Source organism: Lissotriton vulgaris, unplaced genomic scaffold (genome assembly GCF_964263255.1).
Source record: "Lissotriton vulgaris unplaced genomic scaffold, aLisVul1.2 SCAFFOLD_6981, whole genome shotgun sequence".
Classification (NCBI taxonomy): domain Eukaryota; kingdom Metazoa; phylum Chordata; class Amphibia; order Caudata; family Salamandridae; genus Lissotriton; species Lissotriton vulgaris.
Window position 1 is genome coordinate 1 of NW_028253212.1, and position 21,400 is coordinate 21,400.

The 21,400-nt window shown below is 46.8% G+C and overlaps 1 protein-coding gene across 1 annotated transcript in view; it reads left to right on the forward strand.

Annotated features, from left to right (window-relative positions):
- Positions 1-791: 791 nt before the first annotated feature.
- LOC147661120 (DNA polymerase delta catalytic subunit-like) overlaps positions 792-21,400 on the forward strand; it is a gene marked incomplete at its 5' end in the record, with an annotated part of 48,292 nt that continues 27,683 nt past the window's right edge. Inside the window, 3 exons of the mRNA XM_086951317.1 lie at positions 792-958; positions 14,971-15,075; positions 16,790-16,930. Coding sequence (XP_086807443.1) covers positions 792-958; positions 14,971-15,075; positions 16,790-16,930 — 413 coding nt within the window. The remainder of the gene's footprint in view (positions 959-14,970; positions 15,076-16,789; positions 16,931-21,400) is intronic.

Genomic DNA, 21,400 nt, shown 5'->3' on the forward strand with positions numbered 1-21,400 from the left:
TTTTTCCTATGCCTATTCCTCTTTGCCATATGTTAGTATCACGTCTTTGTCTCTTTTGATCTTGTCATTTACGTCCCCTTGATCTTTCCTACTTTATTCTTTTTTGGTTTCTTCTTTTATATTTTGTAAATCTCCCCTTCTTTGATGTTGCCTCTTTATGATTTATGTTTTTTGCCCTTTTTTGTGTCTGTTCTTTGTTAATCACTCCTCTTTAGACCAACATTGACCCCTACTTGTTCTTCTAACTTTCTTTCTTTGGAGCTGTCTTTTGTTTTTTTCTAGTTTATCATCTGTGGTCTCTCCTTATGCTTCTCTCTTTGTAACAGTCATCTTTGATCTATGTTCCTCAGTAATCTCTCAATTGTTGCCCTTCATTATGTATCCCTAGTTGTTTTGCCTTCTTTGTCTCCCTTTATCACTTCCTCTTTCATTGTCTCTTTACTTTGTCCTTTATTGTCCTTTCCTGTTTGCCCCCTCTTTATCCCTCTTCTTGTTTCCCCGGTTTAGCTCTTTCATTTTGTCTCCTTGATCTCTTCCACCTTGCTCTGTTTTATCTTGTTTTTGTCCCATTATAATCTCTCCTTTGTCCTTGTTTGTATTTCCCTCTTTAATTATCCGGGGTTTTTTCTTTGTTCTCTTCATCTTTGTGCTTCCACCATTTGTCCCTTTTTGGCCCTTGTTGACTTTCTTCTCACTGCCTTCCTGACCCCTGCCCCCCACCACTGCAGCCATACCCTCTTTCTTATTGCCTCCCCTGATTTTTTTTCTCCCTGCTCTTTTCTCCACTCTAGGTATTTTTCCAGAGCCTGAGAAGGATCCTGTGATCCAAATTGCCAACATGGTGCTGCGACAGGGAGAGAAGGATCCATTTGTGCGCAACGTGTTCACCCTGCGCTCCTGTGCTAGCATTGTGGGCTCCCAGGTCCTGTGCTTTGAACAGGAGAGTGAACTCTTAAAGGTGAACAATTCTAAATGCATGAATGAATGAAAGATAACCGTTTTGGTCCCACCTGAGCAGAATTGCAGAGACAGACTACCTCCGTAAATTTCAGTTGGAAAGACCCCCCTCCACCATCCCTCGGCTCCCCCTCCTCCCAAACCCCCCCAGCCCGAGTCAAATAACAGATTCTACCCCAGGTCTTCATACCCCTGTCCTCATCTGTAGCCATTATCGTCAAATTTATTTCATTATACTTGGCCTACACGTTAGAGAGTTTGTTCAGTGCATTCTACTTCATCCCTCTACTCCTCTGCTGCTTGTCAGCTTGGTACCTTCTTCACGAGGTTCAGATGTGGGAGCAGATCTTTTTCTGTGCATGCTGCTCTACCATGGAACAAGTTTCGGGGACTGATCCCCATGTAAAGGGAAACATTGCTGCATCTGATAGACTTCTAGCCGTCTATTCCTTACCTTCAAATTATCTCCAGGCATCAGACTGGATCTGGAAACTTTTTGTGAGCAGTACCCCTGGGCACCGGTAGGCTGTGGCGCTAGGCTCTGTGTGACGTCGTCCATGCCGGATGCGACGTGCGTGTTGTCTATATAGGTTCCACCACAGCGCACACACAGCATTTCTTGTCTTTCTGTGCCGGTCAGTGCAGTGCAGAATACCTACCCCTACTCATATTTTGACTGACTTTTCTTCAACCCTTTTGTCGAAGATTTTTTGAGACATTGTATCGTGGTGTGGCAGGGATGTCTGCAAGGAACGCTAATTTTAAGCCCCGGGCGCCTCTTACCAGCAAATGTCAGTGACGGGCCCACACGTCCTCTGTCTCTGGTGCCTTGAGTGCGAACATGACGCCAAGAACTACATCTTCAGTCGCGCCATGTTCCCCAAGACCTTGAGGGAGTGGTCCTTCAAGCCCCTTGCCTCTCGATGTGTGATGCTTCGACTGTCTTTTGATCCCGGTCAATAGGAAGGTCCTGGGATCAGTTGTGGAGCCACTCCAAGCGCTTGTCGCCATACTCTAAGCATTCGGGTAATTCCCACAAGCGCAAAAGAACAAAAAGTCGAAGAGGTCTTTGACTGTACCCCATCCATTGAAGTGATCTGATGAGACAAGGGAATGTTTGAATTCCAAGGCCTGACTTTGTGGTTCAGCCTCGGCCGTCTCTGCACCATCCTGAATTTCCATGAGCTGGAGCGATTCCAGTCCTACTCGCTTTTGGGTGGTCTATCCCCGCTGGAGCACCTCTGGGCTCCACAGGCTTGGGAGAGGCCCCTACTGGTCTGCCGCAGGCAAGTTCACCCCTGGTGCCAGTCGAATCCATGGACTGATCTGGGCTGGTGCTGGTTAAGGCACATTGATCTCCCCCGAAACCACTGACGCCCATACTTGTCCGAGACTCCAGCACAGAGCCGGATGGGTGTTGTCCGTTGCCAACTTGAAGCATTCTACCCATGCTCGGGCCTATGCCCTATTCCTATAGGCTAGAACTTGTGGTTATCCAGTATTAGGGGTATCTTTCATAGATTCACATGCCTGAATCATTCCCCGTCGTCGGGGTGGGAGTCCCCGGCACATAAATAAAGTAATGTCACACGACATATATATATAGTAATGGGCCAGAGGCCTCTCATTAGTAACATATCTGTGTCCTTTTGTGAAAAGGACCAAACTTTGGCCTAGAGCCAATCGGCATTCACCACCCTCTAGAACCTTCCTGGAAGGAGCCCTAGTCCCTCAGATTTTCTACCGCACGTCGTGCTAAGGGAGTCTCCACTGAGCTCTGCTCAGTTTTCCTTATTTCTCTGGATTTTCCAGTACTTTTCTCACAGAACTTCTTTATTTGTGTGAGGTTATCAGTTTACCATGGCTGATACTCCTAAAAAAGGACTTTTTAGACTTTGTGCTTCTTGCGGCTAGAAGAGGCTTCATGTAAATGACCAGCATAAGGATTGCCTTTATTGTCTCTACCCTGACCACTCTGCTAAGGATTGTAAAGTCTGCCAGGCTTTTTCAGCAAAGACCCTCAAGGACGGAGAGGGGCACCTGTTGATATGGCTTCAGAGACTGAAAGATAAGGACCAGGCAGTCTCTTCTGGTGAGAGTGAGTATTCCTTTAGGAGTACACATTCCTCTTCTAAAAGGCCTAGAGTGACATCCCCAGGACCATCTTCGGAGCCACCTCAAAAGAAGACGCTGAAGTCTTCAGAGATTCATTCTAAGGCCTTGACTGTGAAGGTTTCACCTCAGGAAATGAAATGAAATGAAAGCAGGATTTGTATAGCGCATGGCTGCCCGTGAGCGTCCCAGCGCTGAGATTGCAGCTATCACTGAGGTAAGGAAAGAAAGGGAAGTGAAAAAAAAAAAGAACGGGAAATATTATTGTGGAAAGAGGTGCGTCTTAAGCAATTTTCGGAACTTCATGTGGTTGGATTCGGCCCGGAGCTGAGTTGGAAGCGCGTTCCAGAGAGTAGCGGCTGTAACCGAAAATCGGCGTCCTCCAGTGCGGGCTTTCTTTACTCTGTGGACCGTAGCCAGGTTTCTTTGAGAGGAGCGTAGGGATCTGTTGGGTTTGTAAGGGTATATCATGGTTTTCAGCATAGGTGGACCTAGGTTTTGCAGGGCCTTATGGGTGGTACATAGGGCCTTAAATGTAACTCTTTCTCGAATCGGCAGCCAATGGAGAGCTTTTAGTGCTGGTTTGGCCGAGAGTCTCCGAGATGTTCCTGTCAGCATACGAGCAGCGGCATTTTGTGCTCTTTGGAGAACATTAAAAGTGGCCTCTGGGGCTGCCAGGAAGAGGGCGTTGCCATAATCTAGCCTCGAAAGTATTAGTCCCTGTATAAGTAGTTTTTGAGATTGAGCAGGGAGTAGAGGGAGGATTTTCCTGGCTGAGCGGAGTATACCGACACAGGTGCCAGCGTTTTTTTTGGCCTGTGTCTTCATAGATAGATCCTGATCTATCCAGAAGCCTAAACTCTTTAGTTCCGTCTTGGGCTGAGGAAGGGGACCAAGGCAGGAGGGCCACATGGCGGACGGGAGAGGCGATTGGTGACCCAGCAACATAAGCTCGGTCTTGGAGCCATTGAGTTTTAACCTTGATTTGGACATCCACTTGTGGATTCCCTCAAGGCAATCATGGAGGTTTTTTATTTTCTCGCCTTCAAGGGAAAAAGACACCACCATTTGGGTGTCGTCGGCATATGTTACCGCTTTAATCCCAAAGGGGGTTACCACATCCTCCAGGGGGGCCATGTAGGTGTTAAACAATGTAGGGCTCAATGAAGAGCCCTGTGGAACCCCACACTGGAGGAAAAAAGGGTCAGATTTTATATTGCCTTCACAGACCTGGAAAGTTCTTTCCTTCAGGAAAGAAGAAAACCAGCTGAGTGCTTTGTCTCTCACTCCCAGGTTGAGTAATCGCTGGATCAGGATCTTATGGTCCACCGTGTCAAATGCAGCGCTTAGATCCAGGAGGATCAGTAAAACCGATCCCCCTGAATCCAAGATGCATCTGGCTTCCTCGACTACCTTTAACAGGGCGGTCTCTGTCCCCTGGCCGGGACGAAAACCTGTTTGTGAGGCGCGTAGGAGATTGTTGCTTTCGATATAGTTAGATAGTTGCTGGTTGACTAGTTTCTCTGTAATCTTGCTCAGACCTGGTAAGAGGACTCTGCTTCTACCTTCAAGAAACCCTTCACAACATCAGCTCTGCCTGTGACAGCGTCAACAGCGACCATCTCCACTTCTTTGGCGTCCTCTTCATTGTCCACGTCGACGTCTACAACATCCTCGTCGTCGACGGGTAGGTCCGTTTCATCTATTATATCTATAAAGAAATCGTCGGCGGCGAAAACATCGACGTCGACGAAGGCTCCATCGGCCTCGACGAAGGCTCCATCGGCCTCGACGAAGGCTCCATCGGCCTCGACGAAGGCTCCATCGGCCTCGACGAAGGCTCCATCGGCCTCGACGAAGGCCTCGACGAAGGCTCCATCGGCCTCGACGAAGGCTCCATCGGCTTCGACAAAGGCTCCATCGGCTTCGACAAAGGCTCCATCGGCTTCGACAAAGGCTCCATCGGCTTCGACGAAGGCTCCATCGGCTTCGACGAAGGCTCCATCGGCGTCGACGAAGGCTCCATCGACGTTGACGCCGTCGACGAATTCATCGACGAGACCATCGACTCAAATGTTGACAAAGAAATCACCGTCGACGCCGCAACCGTCGACGATACCATCTGGATCAGTTGTCGACGTCCCTCCGTCGACTACCACCCCGTCGACGGGCTCGACGACGACACAGGCACTTACCTTAAAAAGTGCGAAGTTTACTTAAAAATTACTAAGCGCACTCTGACACTGGATTTAACCTCTCCGAGCAGAGTCCAGGCTTTACCACCTGCGCATCTTCTGTACGACGAAGACCCGGGTGAGGGCTCTATGTTCCAGACAGCTACTAGCCCATCTGAACTAAACGTAAAATATCACGAGAGTTCAGATTATGAAGAGCAAGAACAGGACCAACAAGAGGATTACCAAGAGGAAATCCAGCCTCCTCTTCCTCATCAACCTAGGGTGAGTCTACCCGCATCAATAGTCCCGGATCTGCAGTTCTTTATTGCGGACTCCAAACAAAGGTTTCCCTCTACACCTCCACCACCTCCAGCGGTTTCTCTTCCGCCTAGACCTCGGACTCCACCTCCTAGTGCTTCAGCCAGATCCTGCTCCTTCACATCCTCCACCATCCTCAGATGACGAAGAGGAGGAGCAACAGCAGGAGGAAGGGGAACTCCAGGACTCACCTGATGAGTGGGATGATTATGTCATTCCATGTCCAGCATCTCCTGTGCCAACGCAAGCCGATTCGCCCCCAGAGGACATTGGGGGATTTCATAATATCCTGGAAAGGGTAGCTTTGCGTTTCAAGATTCCAATAACCAATCAACAATAAGACTGTTTCCTTTATGATTTTAAGGAACCATTCAAAAAGGCTTTTAGGTCCATTCCAATCATCGACTACATTTGGAACCAAGGGGTTAAAATCATGCAAAACCCTTCTTCCTTGCCTCCAGTTCTGCCCAGGCTGGACAAAAAATATAGGGCTCCAGACACGGCTCCAGCTTGCCTTACGGGCCATCCCAAGCCGGACTCGGTCATTTCTCAAGCAGCGCAGCGCAAATCGAAAAATCCTTCTGCTGCTCTAACTGCGCCACCGGATAAGGAGGGACGAAAACTGAACAATATTGGAAAGCGGTTTTCTTTGATGTCCGCGTTGACAGTGTGCGCTTCAAACTCTATGGCACTGTTAAAACGTTACAACCGTCAAATGTGGGCTGATATCGCCCCATATTTGGGACCATTGTCTGAGGAAGCAAAAGAAGAGGCTAAAAAGATTCTCTTAGAAGGCGAAGGCTCAGCCTCAGAGATGATTGATTGTGCGATGGATATCGCTTCGACGGGATTCCGCCAACTTGCTGGAGCAGCGGTACTAAGACGACAAGGCTGGCTCAAGGCAACTACTTTCCGATCGGAAATGTAAACTAAGGTGCTCGACATGCCTTACGACGGCCAACTTCTGTTTGGGGCACACATTGATGAGGCGCTTCAAGGTATTAATAAAGATACCGATACAGCGAAGGCACTGGGTACCCTCCAGATTAAAAATCCTCAGTTTCGGGGCTCAAGAGGGAGAGGCCAATGTTCAAGAGGTGATTTTCAAAGTTACCGGTCCTCGTACAGCTCAAATCAGCAATACAAACCCCAATATCAGCAGAGACAGCAACAACAGTCGTCTTACACAAAGTCTTCCTTTCGTGGTAGAGGAGGAAAGAAGGACACAGCCAGAAGACAATGACTTCTCTCTGCCACAGGTCTCCACTTCTTCTCCACCATGCAAAGTTGGAAGAAGAATTTCATCTTTCCTACAAAATTGGAGAAAGAATACTACGGATCGATAGGTTCGCCTTGGACACTCTCTGGAATTCATAGAAACTCCGCCTCAAACCCCTCCTCGCCCAATGCTCCACAAGAATTTACATCTGCTGCAATTGGAACTCTCACTAATGCTCCAGAAAGGCGCTATAGAAAGAGTCCCTCGAGGTCAGAGAGGCAAGGGGTTCTACTCCCGATTCTTCTTAATTCGGAAGAAAGAGAAAAAATGGAGACCTATATTGGACTTGAGGGACCTAAACAAGTATCTCAAAAAACAGTCATTCTGTATAGTGTCAATTCAGGAGGTGCTACAACTCCTCAATGCGAACGACTTCATGGTGTCTCTAGACCTTCAAGACGCTTATTTTCACGTGCCTATCCACAGGAATCACAAGCAATACCTCAGGCTCGCTGTGGTTGGCAAACACTACCAGTTTCGGGTGTTGCCTTTTGGCCGGAAGTCTGCACCACACATTTTTATAAAATGCCGGTCTCAAGTAGCAGTGTACCTCCGGCAACATCTCCAAGTCTTTCCATACTTGGACGACTGGCTCGTCAAGGCACCTTCTTTTGCAGGCGTGACCAAGTCCTCCAACGCCTGTCTTCAACTTTTCAACGACTTGGGCCTTACTCTCAATCGGGAGAAATCTGTCCTTCAGCCTTCCCAGCGTCTCACTTTCCTAGGCGCTGTCCTAGATACGGCTCAAAAGATAGCATTCCCTTCGCGGGAGCGTCAATCCAAGCTGGCATCCTTGGCGGCCCGTGTACAAACCAAAAGAACCCTCACGGTGCGCCTTTACAAGTCCCTGCTAGGGATGATGTCCTCTTGCATCCTGTTAGTTCCACACTGCCGTCTTCATATGCGCCCTCTTCAAGAAGCGCTATCCACTCAATGGATCCAGTGTACAGGATCATTCGACAATGTAATCCGAGTGACTCCTCCCGTGGTGAAAGCTCTACAGTGGTGGATTCACCCACAGAACCTTATGCGGGGTATGCCTTTCCTGCTTCCAGTTTCGCTGCATGTTATAACCGATGCATCCCTGGAAGGTTGGGGTGCGTTCCTCCAAGTACTCAGAATCAACGGACAGTGGTCCCCTGCCGAACGACAACTGAACATAAACCTTCTCGAGTTAAGAGCAGTTTACCTGGTGCTTCGAGCGTTCCTGCCGCGGATCAAAAATTCCACAGTGCTTGTGAGAACAGACAACACCACCACAATGCACTATATAAACAAACAAGGGGGGACTCGTTCTCTGACGTTGTCTCACGAATCTCAGAAAATCTGGAACTGACTACTCCTTCACAACATTTCCCTTCGGGCAGAGTACGTCCCTGGAACGGACAATGTCCTTGCAGACTCACTGAGCAGACAGCGCTCTGTGTGCCACGAGTGGGAGCTGGACCACCAACTTCTCCCGATGGGGCAGGCCTCACCTGGATCTGTTCGCAACCAAACAGAACGCCAAATGCCAACATTACACAAGCTGGCGTCCGCAGAAGGGGTCTCTAGGGAATGCATTTTCGATCGCGTGGTTCAACGTCTTTGCGTACGCATTTCCTCCATTTCTCCTGATTCCCAGGGTCCTTGGGAAGCTGAAGGCGGAACATTGTACCCTGATCTTGATAGCTCCAGCTTGTCCGCGCCAGCACTGGTTTACGGAGCTTCATTTCCTATCGCTGGAACCGCCGATCCCATTGAAACCGTGCCCCAATCTCCTCACAATGAACCACGGACAAGTCCAACATCCGGATCCAGCATCTCTCAAATTATCGGCTTGGCTCCTGAGTTCAGAGAATTCCAGAACTTAGACATCCTGCAAGATTGCAGAGCTGTTCTAGCCCGGGCTCGGGCTGACAGTACCAACATAACGTATTCCCTGAAATGGAAAAGGTTCTGCATGTGGTGCAAATCAAAGAAAATACATCCTTTTTCTTCGTCACCTGCACAGATTTTGCCTTACTTTCTTTATTTGGCAAACTCTGGTCTTGCTCATGCTTCAATAAAAGTTTACCTGGCTGCCATATCTCGTTTCAGACGTTCCTCAACTGGTGCTTCCCTCTGGTCCAGTAGACTCATAAAACAATTTCTTAAAGGTTTGTTTAGGACATTCCCTCCAGTGAGGTCTTTACCGCCTACCTGGCAGCTAAACATTGTGCTTGCTCAATTAATGAAACATCCCTTTGAGCCAATACACAAAGTTGATATCAAATTTCTTTCCTGGAAAACGGCTCTTCTACTGGCGCTTACCTCAGCGAGACGAGTAAGCGAACTCCAAGCCTTCTCAATCCAAGACCCTTTCCTCCAATTCAGGCAGGACAGAGTGATTCTAAGGACTAATCCTAAATTCATTCCAAAGGTCCCATCTGACTTTCACTTTAATGAGCCTATAGTCCTGCGGTCTTTCTTCCCGAATCCACTTTCCGCAGCAGAGAGGTCTCTCCACTCTCTTGATCTCAAACGCTGTCTTAAGTTCTGCATCCACAGAACCGAGACATTTCGGAAGTCTAACCAACTCTTCGTTACCTTTAGCAGACCTAGGAAAGGTCTTCCAATGACTTAGCAGAGCATTTCACGTTTGATCTCTGCAGCTATTGCTTTCTGTCATCAGCAAGCAGGACATCCTCTGCATTCCAAGGTTCGTGCTCATTCCACTAGAGCAGTCTCAACCTCCATGGCGCTCTTTGCGGGAGTGCCCATCATTGACGTCTGCAGAGCGGCGACATGGAAGACGCCGCATACGTTCACGAGGCACTACTGCTTGGATTCTGAACTTATGAAAGATTCAGCAGTGGGACAAGCTGTGCTCCGTCATCTATTTCACTAGAGGTGAGCCTTCTCTTTCATCCCACCTTCCTACTGTCTACTTGCACATTTCTCTCTTCTATTGCATTTTGGTACCTTTTGCATTGTACAATTGATATATTATCTAGTGAGATTTCATGTTGTACCATTCGAAATGTGCTTGTTATTGCTTGCTACTCTGATTCAGGCATGTGAATCTATGAAAGATACCCCTAATACTGGATAAGAAATGCATTACTTACCTGTAACTGCAGTTATCCAGTATTGGTATCTTTCATAGAATCCCATGCAACCCACCCACCTCCCCTGGAAGGGCTCACCTTAGTTTCTCTCAGTAGTATACTACTTAGCACTGTGCTTACGAAAATCTGAGTGACTAGGGCTCCTTCCATGAAGGTTCTAGGGGGTGGTGATAGCTGATTGGTTCTTGGCCAAAGTTTGGTCCTTTTCACAAAAGGACACGGATATGTTACTAATGAGAGGCCTCTGGCCCATTACTATATATATATGTCTGTGACATTAGTTTATTTATGTAAGGATGTAGGATTTGGCGAATGGCAGTCGATTAGACACCTATTGGCTTGGTCTCTCCTCCTGCCATGGCTACGATGGAGGGAGCCTCATTAGCTATGGTAATGATGGCCGCCGATGTTCTGGACCTTTAACTGCCCTCTGTGGCTGTCAAGACGAACGCCTTGCTGGAGTTGCTTTAGCCAGTAGCCACTCCTTCCTAACTGCTTCTCCCTTTTGATGAAGCCCTCACAGATGTCCTACTTGGGGCCTGGTTCAAGCCCTGCACAGGTGTTCAAGAAAATAGGACAATGACTAGCTGCCATCACCTGTCCCAAGGGACCCCAACTTCATCTCCCAGCACACCACCCTGGAGAGATTGGTGGTCCAAGTCTCCACTTTCCGAGTAAGTCCTAACTCATTCCCTACCCTTACACTTGACACAGAATCCAAGAGGTTGGATACCTTGGGAAAGGTGATGTTTTGTTCCACCACCTGGCACTGCGGTCGGTGAACACCGCGTGCCTATTTGGCCGATGCTCTCATTCACTCTGGGACTCGGTCGTGCAGGTGCCTGTGTTCTCGGAGGAGGCCCAAGCCATACTATCTCAAGCTATTGCTGACGTGAGGGACACAGCTACTTTTGTCAAACGCTGTGGGCTATATATGACCGACTCAATAGGCAGAGCGGTTTCAACGTCTGGCCCTTAGGTGGCATGCCTGATTGAGAACCACTGGCTTTTCGGGGAATGTCCAGGCCTCACTCATGGACATGCAATTTGATGGCTTCAACCTCTCTGGAGACAAGGTGGACTCCAAGCTGGAGCCCTTCAAGGAGAGCAGAACTACAGCCAGGACCTTGGGCCTTTCCATGGCCCTTGCCAATGCCCCAGCCCGCCCTTCGCTGCCACGGAAGGGGCTTCCAACCGCATCTATCTGCCCAGCCACCACAGCACACAGGCCACAGCCAGAGGTTGGGCCAGTCTACAACCCCCCCAGCAGCCACAGCCGCCAACTCTCTCTAGTTTGCCCTCTGACCATCATGGGCATTCAGTGGGAGGTAGGACACGCCATCACCTCTACCGCTGGAGATCGAGAACATCAGACCGCTTGGTTCTCCAGGTTGTCCAAAGGGGCTACTTCCTCCCTTTTGAGACTACCCCTCCACCTCTGCCACCCACTTGCGACAGGCTGACGGAGGACCACATCTCATTACTCTTGGCCAAGGGATCCATAGATAGGCTGCCAGCAGCAGAAGTAGGTTGTGGTTGTTACTTCCCCTACTTTCTGGTGCCCAAGAAGGGCGAAGCACTTTGTCCTATCCTGCACATTCTCGATTTCTTCCTGATAAAGAAGTTCAGAATGTTTTCACCCAAGTCTTGCCTGCCCTAGACCCAGGAGACTGGAAATTAGCGTTAGACTTGCAGGACGCATACTTTCACATTCCCCTCCTGCCTGCCTATGGTCAACCACAAGCATTTTCAGTTCACCATGCTCCCCTTTGGCCTTACGAGTGCCCCTTGGGTGTTCACTAAGGTGATAGCGGTGGAACAACCAGGCCCAAGACATCGCTGTGGCTCCGGATGGGGCTTGGAGAGTCTAGTATCTCGAGCTGTTGAGGATGGCCTCCAGACCTCTGCCCAGGCTTTCTTTTCAGGAGGATCTTCTGCTGCAGCAGCAGGGGAGGTTTCCCCACCCGAACCTGTCACCACTCCGCCTTCTTGCGGGGAGATTGAACGGCAACAGTTGACAGCTTTTGACCTTCCAGCTGAAGTCTGTAATGTTATGCTGGCAGCTCGACGTCCCTCTACCAAGACCAGTACCACAATCCCAAATTCTTTTATTTATCCTTACTCTGGCTCAGCAGGGCTCTGCATTGGGCACGTTAAAAGTTCTTTATCTGCCATCTCTGCCTTCCTGTGGCTTCCAGATCAGCCTTCAGTCTTCAAGTCCCCTATTGTCAATAGGTTCCTTAACGGTCTGCAACACTTATTTCCTCCAGTTCCCTTAGTTATGCCTCAATGGGACCTTAACTTGGTACTTACCTTTGTAATGTGTGCTCCCTTTGAACTGGCTCATACCTTTCTTCTTACCATCAAAATGGCCTTTCTGGTAGTAGGTATGTCTGCTCGGAGGGTCCATGAACAAAAAGCGTTGTCATCGCAACCTCTGCGCTTCTTTCTTTCCAGACAAAGTGGTCCTTTGGGACCAAGCTTTCGTCTTGCTCAAGGTGGTTACCCCATACTACGTAGGCCAGTCCATCACTTTGCCTACCTTTTATGTTCCACCTGATTGCTCTAAGGAAGAAGGACTCCTCCGGCTGGACCTAAAAACAGCTTTGTCATTCTACCTTGACGGCACAAAACCGTTCCGGGTGGAAAATCAACTCTGGGTGGGATATGTTGGAACCAAAAAAGGGAAGGCCGTGCCGAAAAGAGCCATCTCCTGCTTGATTGTACTCTGCTGTGAGATCTGCTATGCACTAGCCAAGACACAACCCTGAGAGGCTTTATGTACTTATTCCACCAGATCAAAGGCTGCAACTACTTTGTTGGCATGTGAAGTTCTGCTCCTGGGCATCATGCATCAATATGGGCCTCACTGCATGTGTTCACCAAGCACTACTGCCTAGACAGTCAGGTCTGTTGGGACGGGTTGATCCGTTTGCTCCTGCAGGGCTTCCTACTCCAAATCAAGTTCGGAGCTCCTCCTCTGGAGAGGTATTGCTTGGGTATCTGTTCTAAGGTAAGGAACATGCAGTTAGAAGTCTCTATCAGATAAACAAGTTACTTACCTTCAGTGATGCCTTATCTGGTAGAGAGACTATCTAGCCGGGTATCTGCATCAAGATACCCGATGCTAGTTGATGCAGATACCCGATGTGAGATGTGGGAATACATTGCCCCAACTCCGGTTTGGTGATTAGTACACCTTGAGGAGGAGCACCTGATCGTACCTCGAATACAGGATTCTACAGCATAGATTGAGGCCAGAACCTTTAAAAATTTTCAAGCGAGCTTGATACACCGTGGGATTAAGTAATTACAGATACCCGGAATATTATAAGTGCTTTATTCGCTACTGAGACCGCGTCTATTTAACTACACACCTGAGAACATTAATTCATGGAGTAAGCCACCTCCTCTGACGCACTTTCGGATTGAAAATCCGTGGGAACGTGGGACTAAGCGCCACCCCATTTCTGAAATGGGTCATCTATCACCCCTGGTTGCCCTGTCAGTTTTCAGTTTTTTGTCCTGATGAAGACTCGCATGGCCAAGGCTAAACTGACCGATAGGCTGTAAAGACGAGTCGAAACGTTGACGCCCCTAGTAAAAAACCTGGACCAATTTGTCTCTGTATATTGATGTGCAGACCTAAAAAAGCTTGAGTAAATTTGTTTTGCTTTGGCCAGGTTGAACTGTATGATCAATTATTTTTTCGTCTGTTGTATAATAAATTGTTATGAATATTTTATGTCACAAATATTCTCTGTGAATTCCTTTCCGTCTTAACTTCTCACACAACCTTTTCACCTATATCTTTTCTATGTACACGCTCCATTTGGGGCAGCCATTGTTATTAACCAAAATAATGTTCGAAATGATTAACTTGCTGACCTTGAAATATTAAATATTATTCTGGGTTGTATAGTGTGTTTTTCTGCTGCTATTTTTCGAACTTCTTGTGTTTTGTAGAATGAGATACATTTATTGATTAGAGCTGATCCGTAGTGACAAGCTTCTAAGTCTGTTGAACTAAAAAGTTATTGATTAATTCAGGCTTTGCAAAATATAGAGGTCTTGGACCATTTTTTCTGTATCGACAATTTTACTTTGCCTGTTTTTTCCTGGGTAAAATAGAGTGGCTAGGTGATAAACTCGGCACTTTTTCCCCCAACTAATTATTTTAGTAATTGGTAATCAGTATTTGAATAGTGTGCAATTAGTGTAGCACTAAACCACTTCGAAGGTCCGGGAATTACTTTTCTGAACGAGTTCATAAGTTCTGATAACAGACCAGTGTCTGATTTGGATTTGGAGATGTGCATGGGGATGTCACATTCCAGTTATAATCCCATTGATTGAGGCACACATCTGCACTTAATTTTAACAGGATGTAGCTGTTCCTCTTAAAAGCTTTGATACATGAAGGTTCTCACTAGCTGACTCTCCTTTTCGCTGTCTCACTGTTGTTCTCCAACCTTTGATAGTTAGCCATTCTCCTCCATCTTTATCCCTGTACCAAAGTCCTCTGAGAATACTGAATATTCTTAGAAAAGAAAACCTAAAATAACATTTCAAAAAGTTCAAAACCTGTTTGCAGTTACAAAAGCTGAGTTCCCTCTGACAGGCCCACAAAATTCTCTTCTCACTCTAACTAGACACTCCTTTTCTTTTTTGTCAGAGAGTGAAGCTTACTCAATTAACAGAAGAATAGAGATGACCTGGGATTAATCTTACTGTGCACTACAATAGAAAGCCAATCACATTTCAGTAAACATGGAATTTCTAGATCATACAAATTCTGAACATGGACATTACAAAAGAGTCTGCCAGTGAAGAACAAAAGTGTTTATTATTAAACACACACTAAAATGCTTGGTTTTACTCAAATGAGAGATTAACATATGGAGGATTATAATGCTGATTGCAGTAGATTGTGCTCTGATGTATCATTTGTCGTCCTCAGTGCAGATTGCTGCAGTAGTAATCGTGTGAAAGTCAATATAGTAATGTATTAACTCTGAAGTTTCTCATGTGTCTGCAGTCCTGGGCGGAGTTTGTACGGATTGTTGATCCAGATATCATCACCGGTTACAACATTCAGAACTTTGATATGCCATACCTCATCAATCGAGCACAAACCTTAAAGGTACAGTACAGCTCTTTTCCAAATGCCATCCATCATTGGCTATGCTTGGTCACACACATCATGTTCATTGTTTGGTGGCAATCTCTGGTGTTCTGATAATGGTTTGCAATGCGATTTGCGCTAATTTGCATACTATTATTGTCTGAAAGTACACTAATTGCTTAGTGATCAAGACTAAGGTTTCAGCTGGTGTTGACTTATCCTGAAGTGTGTCCTCATGTACGCCATAGTTGTGGTATTTGCTCCTGAAGACAGAATATGGGGTGAGGGGTAGGTGTAGGCTGGGAAAGTGATGAGTAATGACAGAATGAGATATGTTTCTTGGTGTAGGTTGGCAGATTTAGTTGTTACAGGTGTTTATACATCTGTTACTTGGCTGATTATTGGGTCTTCTGTTGATGGTTTTGTTTGCGTGGCTGGAGCCGAGGAGGTTGCTAGTGTTGGCTGCATGGGACATGAATATTAGCACTTGCGACTGGGACTTGATTGCCATTGCTGATTAGAGAGGAGGTGGGTACCAATTCTCTCTCTCGGGTAGATGGGTCCCATGGCTGCCAAAATGAACTTTATGTGGCTTTGCTGGTAGAAGGGGAGGTAGGTGCTGTTTGCTGACTTTGAAGTCATGCTGATACTGTAGTGTGTGTTGCTGTTAGCTGACAATGGATGTGGGTAGATTTGACATGTATTCTGTTGGTTAGTCTAGGTGTCCTGTGTCTCATGTTGTAATGAAGGGCAGTGTGTGCCGGTGTTACCTGGAACTGTGCAGTGTGTTATTGCCTGCAATTGTTCTGTGATCTGGTGCTGGGGTGTTGTGAGGTGGGTGGCTGGCCCACAGTTCTCTGTGTGCTGGTATTGGTGCTGATAATGGTGTTGCCTGGCAATGCTGGTGTGCTGGTTTCAGGTCCAGTGTGTTAATTGACACTTCAGTATAAGATCAGTTGTCGGGCATACCTATGTGTGTTGGTGTTGAGTGGAGGTGCCCATATGTGTATTTCCAGTCCTGGGCTTTTCGTCTATAAATTATTGCTACCAGTTAAGTTAGTCTAATTAGCTCTGTGGAAACAAACAAAGGCTAGAACACCTAGAATGCATTACATTGAATGCTTGTCACTGGAAACAGTGTTTGTTATGATAATGAGTAAGGGGGGGGGGGGTGACCCTAGCTCCAAGTATGCTGGTGTTATGCAGAGGTTCCATGTATGAAGCTGTTGGCTGGAAGCAGCATATGTACTGGTGTTCGATGGAAGTATCATTTGTACTGGGTGGAGGTGGCTATGCAATGTGGATTTTTAAAGCATGGCTACCCGTAGGCTTCCCAGTGCTGGCTAAGACCTAGTGTTGCTTCTGGACATTTTCTGAACTGTGATTCATTGTTTAGGCATCTTAATTCTATGGGGGAGCGTGTTCCAAAGTTTGGGGTTGAGTCAGCTAGTATTCACTGGTTGTTCATTGTATGATGCTTTGATAGATTTAGTGCGTGTGCACTAGAGTTGGTTGGTGGTGTTAAGGGCGGTACTGTAAGCTCACTTTACCATGTATCCATTTTGTCTTACAGTGATGTGCTGGTTAACATGATAACATGCTGAGCTATGTGTTTTCAGTTTAGCATGCCAGTTCTGCCAGGTGTACTGTTGGTTGACTGGTGGTGCCATGTGTGTCTTGTTGGTTGTCAGTGTGCATGTCTTTCCTGCTCTCATGGCTCCCGTCTTTGCAGGTCTCCACGTTCCCCTATCTGGGGCGAATTCGGTCCATGAAGTCAGTGATCCGGGACTCTGCCTTCCAGTCCAAGCAGATGGGGCGTCGTGAGAATAAAGTAATAAACACTGAGGGGCGTGTGCAGTTCGACCTCCTGCAGGTACTACACATGATGATAATTGGCTTAGTTTACTGACCTGACGTTGCTCTATCCTTCTACGATCTGCTGCTTCTGACCTATAGACATAACTAGGGTCTGACTGTTACAGATTATGGCTAGTACTGTAACCCGAGAGTTCTAGAATCCAACCTTTTGATTGCACCAATATGCCCGATAGCAGCTTACTACCGCCACTGAGATACTACAGCTTAATTGTCTTAGCTGGATAAAATGTGCGTCTTAAGGGTGAATAGCAATACGTGATTTTGGCAGTATAATTATGTACAAATGAATGATGTTTCCAGACTAGTGCAGTTGTTCAGGAGAAAAGAATAGTTAGAAGAGCAAGCAGAAGTTAAAGAGACCAAAAGAATAAAAACAGCATCATTTAACAAAATACCTTATATGAGGAGAAACCTGGCACATAGCTTGTTTTATTTGATTCCTAGTTGACTGACCCTGTTGCTGTTTGGTGCAGAATTCATTTTCTCCCTAGTCTCCTGGGATAACATTTTGATATCCTGAAGCTGGACCTAAACTAAGGAAGGAAAGATAAGCTTTGTGTAAAATTCAGAACTTGGAACCTATTTGTTTAATACTTGTTAAGTCAGGTTACCTGCCACAGACCTGGCCTTTTACTCCCCTGACAAGCATAATCTTTCTCCCTTTCTGTTCTTGTTTGCGGTTACCCTCGAAACAAAAAGGAGACTCATGGCTCCTCTCCACTGTTGAGTCAGATGATGAACAAGCTGCAAGATTAAGTTTTGTTAAACCATGTTATAATACATTTGATTATTAAGAAAAACCCTTATTGACTCATAAAGTGGTGACCGCAACAAGCAAGGATCGTTTAGCCCAGAGTCACTGAAAAGTGAGGCTACAGAGAGTAAAAGCAGATACTTAGATATGGTATGAAGCAGACTCCTTGCTGCAGTTTCATTGCCGCAGAAAGTCAAGGTCATGGACCCCTTATACCTTGTCTAAGAAAGGTAGAAGCTGTCTCGCTTTGCACATACATCCCTGAACCCACAAATGCTACTAGGTGTGTTTAGCACCTACTATTAAGAGTTGTATATCAAAATCCTCTTGCAACGTTTGGAGCTGAAGAATTGTAGCATTCTGGGCTCTCTGACCTGAATATAACTACCTCTTCTTCCATGCAGCAGGTCTATCTGCACTGACATTTTCTAAGGTGGGGAGTTTGCAAAAGGTAAATCACTAGTGTGCTGTGTTACTGAGGTAATCAGAGCCACCTATGTCTCTCATGCTTCTCCATTCAACTGCTCTTACTCACACTACCTCTCCATTTTTGTCTATTTTTAATTTCTGATGCATTCTCTCCAGAGATTCCTCACCTCAGAATGTCCCTTAGGCACCAGACTGGGTGCGTAGATTTTTCGTAGCAGTGCTGTGCTGCTCTGCGCTACTCCAAACAGCCCCGATGTCACGGAACCACCCATAAGCGCTGACGTCCGTATCTTGCCTTTTCCCTTTCTACACATTCCGATGCAGATCATAAATAATTGTTGGTAATAGTGTGCTGATCAACAGTTTAGGACCTTTTTAAAAATAGAAGCCTTCTCCACAGAACTAGGAGGTGGGAGGGCAGGGAGGATTCTGCTGTCAGGGTATCTGATACAAAAAGCATTGCCGAAGATAAGTAACCTGTATTTCTGCTGGATACTTCTAACCACAGATTTGTCAACTTAGAAAAGATACAAAGCAATATCTCGTGAAAGTAGAGGGTTTATGGTGTGTTGCAGACCTGAGTCGGTGAAGTGTCCTTTCTGCCGGATCAGACTGCCAAAACAGTAGTGATGCCCAGCTCGCAGCTTGGTAGATTTGAACCCTGTGCCAGTGCAGTAGTACCAACCTTGGCCCTGGTGCAATGGGTTCTCAGACTTTACGAGGCTGGACTTGGTCAGTGCGTGGCAGATTTTCATGCACTGGACTATTCACCTCAACATTTCATTTCATCTACAGCCATCCCTTTCTTTGCTCTTGAGAACCCCACAAAAAGTCGATTGTCCACTCATTGGTCCTCAGTACTATGTAGAAGCTTAAAGCACCTTTGAGGTCTTACTAATGAAGCCCCTCATGGTCTTCTGAGAGGTTAAGGAGACCACTGAGCATTGGTCGAGTGATGTATTGCCTAATATGGGGAGGGGTCATGAGTTTTGGTAAGTAGGCTGCCCGTCTCCTCAACACCAATTTGTCAGGGAAAAACATGGTCAAGGGAAAATCCATTCACATTGCCTGTTGTTCACTCATACTCTATGCTAGCGTAAAAGCCTTGAGGAAAACAGTCTTGAAGGTGAGGAGGCCAATGGAGCAGCTATGTATAGTCTTGTGAAGGCGTACACATGAGAAATGTTAGTCCTTAGGAGTTGGTCTTCTGGGGTTAGAACCAGGGTTCCCGCAGGGTCGGAGATGCACTCTCAAAGCACCCTCAGTGGCACTAGGGCAGCTGGGTGCAGAGTGCTGAGGCCAAATGTTATCCAAAGGGGGATAGGGAGCCTCTGGTCAGTGGCTGCTCACGAGCAGACAACAAGGTTGGTGGAGCAAAGCTCCTGGATTTAGGCTCAGGGCAAAGGGGGATCTGATTCAGCACCCAAGGTGCTCCCAAAGTGGCATATGGGGCGGGTGCTAGGTGCTGTTTTGGCATCAGGTGTCTTGTTTTTAATGGAAGTTGCCGGTTTGGGATTTTGACTGCAGCCTCGGTCAAGGAAGTCTTCCGGGAGAAACCAACAGCTGGGCAGGTAGGTTGGAGGGCTTGGGGATGTAGGTGCACCTCCGGTCCTCTTCTCCAGGGCACAGAGTGGCTCGGGGGGGTCTCTGTTGAGAGGCTGCAGGCAAGGTCAGGGAGTCATGGAAGGGTCAACCCACAATGAACTCGGTCTCTGGAGCGTTGAGTGACTTCGCTGGGACCGGTGAGCCACTCTGATTCGATCCATAGTCGTCGGGTGCAATGGTGGTTTCAGACATCTGGTTTCTTTGACTTCAGCAGGCTCGGAGTATTTCTTTGGTGTTTCGTTTGAACAGAGCTGCTGTTCACAAGACATCCGGTCTTTGTGGAAGGCAGTCAATCCTCCCAGGGGATCTGGAGGTCACTGGCTGCAGGACAAGGCGACTTTTGGCTCAGGATCTCTGGAAACTGCAGACGGGCCAGTAGGGCTGTGGCATAGTCAGGTATTTTCTGCAGTCTCCTCTGCTGGGCGCCTTATTTCGTCCTTCTTCGTAGGTTGCGTGAATCTGCCTTCTTGTTTCAGAGCTGCCCCTAAATACTGTATTTAGAGGGCGTTTTAAGAGTCTTGAGGTCAGTAGCCAGTAGGTTACTGACCTTAGGGTGATTACACACTTAGTGTGCTCACCCCACGTGGTGGAGTGGGCACAATCCCTAATCCTGATAGTAGAGTGCCTGCCATCTGCAACATGGCGGGTACTGAAGTGTGGGCTTCACCTCGCCCAGGAAATGCTTTGTTTCTGGGATCAGGAAGCGAAAGCTCCCACCTCAGGGGTCCAGAAACATGTTTTGTGGTTGCAGGCTGGTGTTTACCAGTCAGGGAACCCACTAGAGGCTGGTCGTTTTACAAGGGGCATCTCGAAGAGGAGTGCATCGTATAATAAATCTCACACTGGCATCAGTGTGGGTTTATTATGCTGAGATGTTTGACACCAAACTTCCCAGAATTCAGTAAAGCCATTATGGTGCTGTGGAGTTCGTAATGACAAATCCCCAGCACCATATACTCTTCTATGGCTTTACTGCACTTACAATGTTTAAGAATGTACTTAGACACTGTAGGTGTACAGTGCTCATGCAACTGTACCCTCACAAGTGGAATAGTGTCTTACCTATACCATAGGCAGTGGGTTGCAGGCATGGCACACAGGTATGTATTAAGGTAATGGATACGGAGAATCTCCGATGGTACACAGTTTACATTCACTGATACTTTGTTTCTATTATTTCATTTATTGTTCCGGCAGGAGGCGACTGAAGACTGATACATATCTTGGCATTACTACATTACTCTTCGCATTCATTTTTTTACCCTGAAGAAGGGTTATTCAACCCAAAATGCATTTGGGTTGCTTCAGTTTGGTGGTTTTGATTTTAAACACATTGTGAATCTTGTGAATGTCAACAAGCACTGTAATGCATATGAATCATTAGTTTCAAGTTCATTTGATACAGGTTGCTTAATATAAAAGAAACTATGCAATCATTGATTACTAATCTACAAACCTGTGCAATTTGGTATTTTTTTTGTAAATGTTTTGAAATTTGTACATGATTATAGAAACCTTAGGGACATTTGGCTGTGCACTGTGAGAAGGAACAGAGATTCTCTGTATACTGTACCTTAGTATTTCTGTTCGCAGGGTCACAGGCAGAGCCCTCAAGTCACAGCAGCACGCATGGTTTAAAACTGTTATCGTTAAAACTTAGTTATATTCACTTTAGCC